Source organism: Erinaceus europaeus, chromosome 4 (assembly GCF_950295315.1).
Source record: "Erinaceus europaeus chromosome 4, mEriEur2.1, whole genome shotgun sequence".
NCBI lineage: Eukaryota > Metazoa > Chordata > Mammalia > Eulipotyphla > Erinaceidae > Erinaceus > Erinaceus europaeus.
The window spans coordinates 36,108,863-36,112,753 of NC_080165.1; the positions used below are offsets into that span (position 1 = coordinate 36,108,863).

General features: G+C 37.8%; 1 protein-coding gene across 1 annotated transcript; it reads right to left on the minus strand.

The window, feature by feature from the left end:
* On the minus strand, positions 1-933 carry LOC103123945 (putative olfactory receptor 2B8). The gene has a single exon (XM_007534614.1). It carries the CDS (start codon positions 931-933, stop codon positions 1-3), a length of 933 nt encoding a protein of 310 aa, XP_007534676.1.
* Positions 934-3,891: the final 2,958 nt, after the last annotated feature.

Sequence of the window (3,891 nt, forward strand, 5' to 3'; positions counted from 1 at the left end):
TCAATCTATGTTTCTTCTCACTAGTTTCCTTAGTGCCCCTTTGACTTCCTTGTTCCTCAAAGTATAAATAAGTGGGTTCAGTAGTGGAGTTACTAGAGTATAGAAGAGAGCAATGCTTTTGTTCACATCCTGTGAATAACTGGAAGGGGGCTGGAGGTACATGGAAATAAGTGTGCCAAAGAAAATAATTACTACCATTAGGTGAGAACCGCAGGTTCCAAATGCTTTCCTCCTCCCCTGAGCTGACTTAATCTTCAGGACTGCATGGGTTATGTGGCCATAGGACACTAAAATGAGGGACAGAGGCACTACCAGGAAGATGACACTGACAGCAAAGAGCTCAGCTTCATTGACAGAAGTGTTGGTACAGGCCAATTTCAGCATTACTGGAACTTCACAGAAGAAATGATCCACTTGGTTTTTACCACAGAGAGGAAGAGTCATAGTCAATGCTGTCTGTACTACCGAATTGCTGAACCCTGTAAGCCAAGCAGTTACAACCAGCTGCAAGCAAAGCTGGGGATGCATGATCACCATGTAGTGGAGTGGGCGACACACAGCCGCATATCTGTCATAAGCCATCACAGAGAGGAGGACACACTCTACCCCCCCAAGTCCTAAAGCAATGAAGAGCTGTGTTACACAACCACCATAGGTGATTGTCTTATCTTTCCCCTTAAAGTTGGCCAGTGTCTGAGGGACAGTACAAGTAGTCAGACAAAGATCCATAAAAGACAGATTGGAGAGGAAGAAGTACATAGGGGTATGAAGGCGAGGATCTACAATTGACAAAAGTATAATTGTTCCATTGCCTAGAAAGCTCAAAAAGTAGATGATCAGGATGACCACAAAGAGAGCAGTTTCCAGCTGAGGTCTATTGGAGAAGCCCAGTAGAATGAATCCAGAGAAAAGACTGTTGTTACTACTTTCCATCGTACTCTATTTGTTGGAATTAAGAGTAACTTTTCTTTGCATGTTTAATCCACTCTTTTTATTTTTTTTCCTTAGAGAGAAATAGGCAGAATTTGGTTGGGATTTTGAGACAGCTTCAGTCATTTCCCTGCTGATAACAAAGAGGGTGGTTAAGAGCTACTATATAAGATTCATCCACATTTCAGGGATTGACCTAAGTACTTTAGATGAATTTTATCACAATAACTTTATTAGGTTGGCACTATCATGTTATCTGTTGAATAGATAAAGGAATCAAAGGTTAAAAAGTTCAGAAAATTTACCAGGATCACTCACCTAATAAGTGGCAGAAGCTGGATCCAAAATAACTTTAAAATATGATTTTAACTATTAGAATTAATGCCTTTTTATGATTGTAGAATTTCTCCAAACATTAAATGTAACAGTCTTGGATATACAAAGCACATTAAAAGTACTAATTTAAAGGTACATATTTACCTATATTTCATAGCTACTTTATTCACAATTGACAAAGAAATAGAAGCAGCGAGAAGTTATGGGATATAAATTCAATAGAATACTACCCTACATTAAAAAAAAGGATGACATTGTGTCCTTCAGGGTAAGATGGATGAAACTACTAATAGATGTGATTATGCTTAGTGAAGTAAATAGGGACAACTACCACATGGCTTAGCTCACATGTGGGATATGGAGAATTAAAGCACATATACTTGGGGAAAAAAAGCTACCAAGCTGTCTCTAAGACTTTCTGAGAACTACAGTGTTTATTGTGAGGAGGAGGAAGTCACAGAACTTTGGTTCTGAGTGTAGTGTGGAACTATATCCCTGCAATCTTATAATCTTGTAAATTGTTATTAAATCACAAAATAAATGTGACAATCTTAAATAAACAGAAAATATGTACTTCCCCAACCCTTTTACTTTGAGTTTTCCATTACAAATTTAAATATTTCAGACTATTTCATTTACTTTAAGTAGAGAGAAACATTCTTCTGAAGATGTGTAGAAAATAAAACTTATCCTTTTACTCATTTTATTCAAAGAGGAACAATACATTTAAAAGTATATATCAACAGAAGCTTTGGATGCAGAAGCTAGAAATACATTTATTTATTTTAAATATTTTATTTATTATTTATTCCCTTTTATTGCCCTTGTTGATTTATTGTTGCAGTTATGATTGATGTCGTTGTTGGTTAGGACAGAGAGAAACGGAGAGAGGAGGGGAAGACAGAGAGGGGGAGAGAAAGATAGACACCTGTAGACCTGCTTTACTGCTTGTGAAGGGATGCATTGGATCGACCTTCCCGTAGTGCATTCCGTGAGTACCCATTCATTGGGGAAACTGACAATCCTTCCTAGCCTACTGAATCCACATGGATCTCAATCACTTTCAAAGCCAGCAACAAGCAGCTCCTGACAGCTTTCAACCTGACGCTGTTGACTGGCTATGGAAGAAGGGCAAATACTAGAAGAAGAACTGCTTGTGAAGCAACTCCCCTGCAGGTGGGGAGCCCCGGGCTGGAACTGGAATCTTATGCAGGTCTTTGTGCTTTGCGCCACCTGTGTTTAACCCGCTTACTACCGCCCGACTCCCAGAAATACACTTATTGATGTGAACATTTTCTTTTGAAAAATTCACTACATCCAAACTTTATGTTGCTCCAGAACTAATCCCCGTTAATCATTATTAATACCATTTCCAGCAAATTTACAGGAAATCACCAGTTAAGTGTTTTTATTTTCTTTGCTTTCATGTTGTAACTCTCTTTAGAAATTCTTCAAAGTGGGACCCAGAAGTTAACTTAGCGGTCAAAGTGCATGGCTATTATGTGTGAAGTCCTGGGTTGAATCCCTTACAATATGAGAGCACCAAGTAAAGAAATCATCAAGGACAAACAGGTGAAACATCATGGATGGTAGAGTAGTACTTTGAAATCTTCTTTTCCCTCTCTCCTGAAAACTGGGGTAGAGGAGTTGAGGCAATAGCATAGTCAGTATACAAAAACCAAAACCAAACAAACTCCCATGCCTGAGGCTCCAAGGCCTCTGGTTCAATCTGGTGTAAGCCAAAAAAGCAGCAATACTTAGCAATAAAAACAAAGAAGCTATGGGTATATTCAACAATGTGGACAGATTTTTAAAAAAATGTTGTATGTGCGTGTAGACAAACCAACAATAAAATAAAACCTGTATCAGTACTTCTCGACTGGAGGGCAATTACCACAACCCAGAGTTTAGCAATGCTCTGCCTCTCTCCAAAATAAACAATAAATAAATAGAAATTTGCTAGGGAAGTTTCTGAACAGTAGAGCATAAACTTTTCGTTATGCAGATCTGGGTTCTGTCCCCAAGGCCCAAAATACAGCAAGAAAAATAAAAACAAAACAGAACATCAAGATGCCAAGTGCTATTGTATTTTTTTCTCTTCTTACAGTAAAGTAAGATAAAATTAGATTCTTCAGTTTTTTAAAGCTTTCCCCACTCTTCATTCTTCCCATAAATACCAACCTCACATTCCTTGTTCTGTTTTGTGTTTATGTTTTTGGCTTGGAACAAGAGATTTATTATCTTTGTTCTGGAGGTCAGAAGTCTGAAAAAGGTCTCACCTGGACAAAGTTTACTTGTCAGTAGAGTTGTATTTTCTTCTGGTGGTTCTGGAAAGAATCTGCTCTCTTTTCTCCCTCTCTCTGTCTCTCTCTCCTTTTAACTTAGATACATCAAGTCTTTCTCTTTTTAAAAAAATTATGATTAAAACCAATGAATGGGGAGATAGCATAATGGTTTTACAAAAAAAAAAGATTTTCATAGCTGAAGCTCTGAGGTCTCAGATTAGGTCTTTTACCCAACCATAAGCTAGAGCTGAGAAGTGCTCTGGTAAGAAAGAAAGAAAGAGAGAGAGAGAAAGGGAAAGAGGAAGATTAAAAAAGGAAAAGAAATTAAGAAAAGGAAATA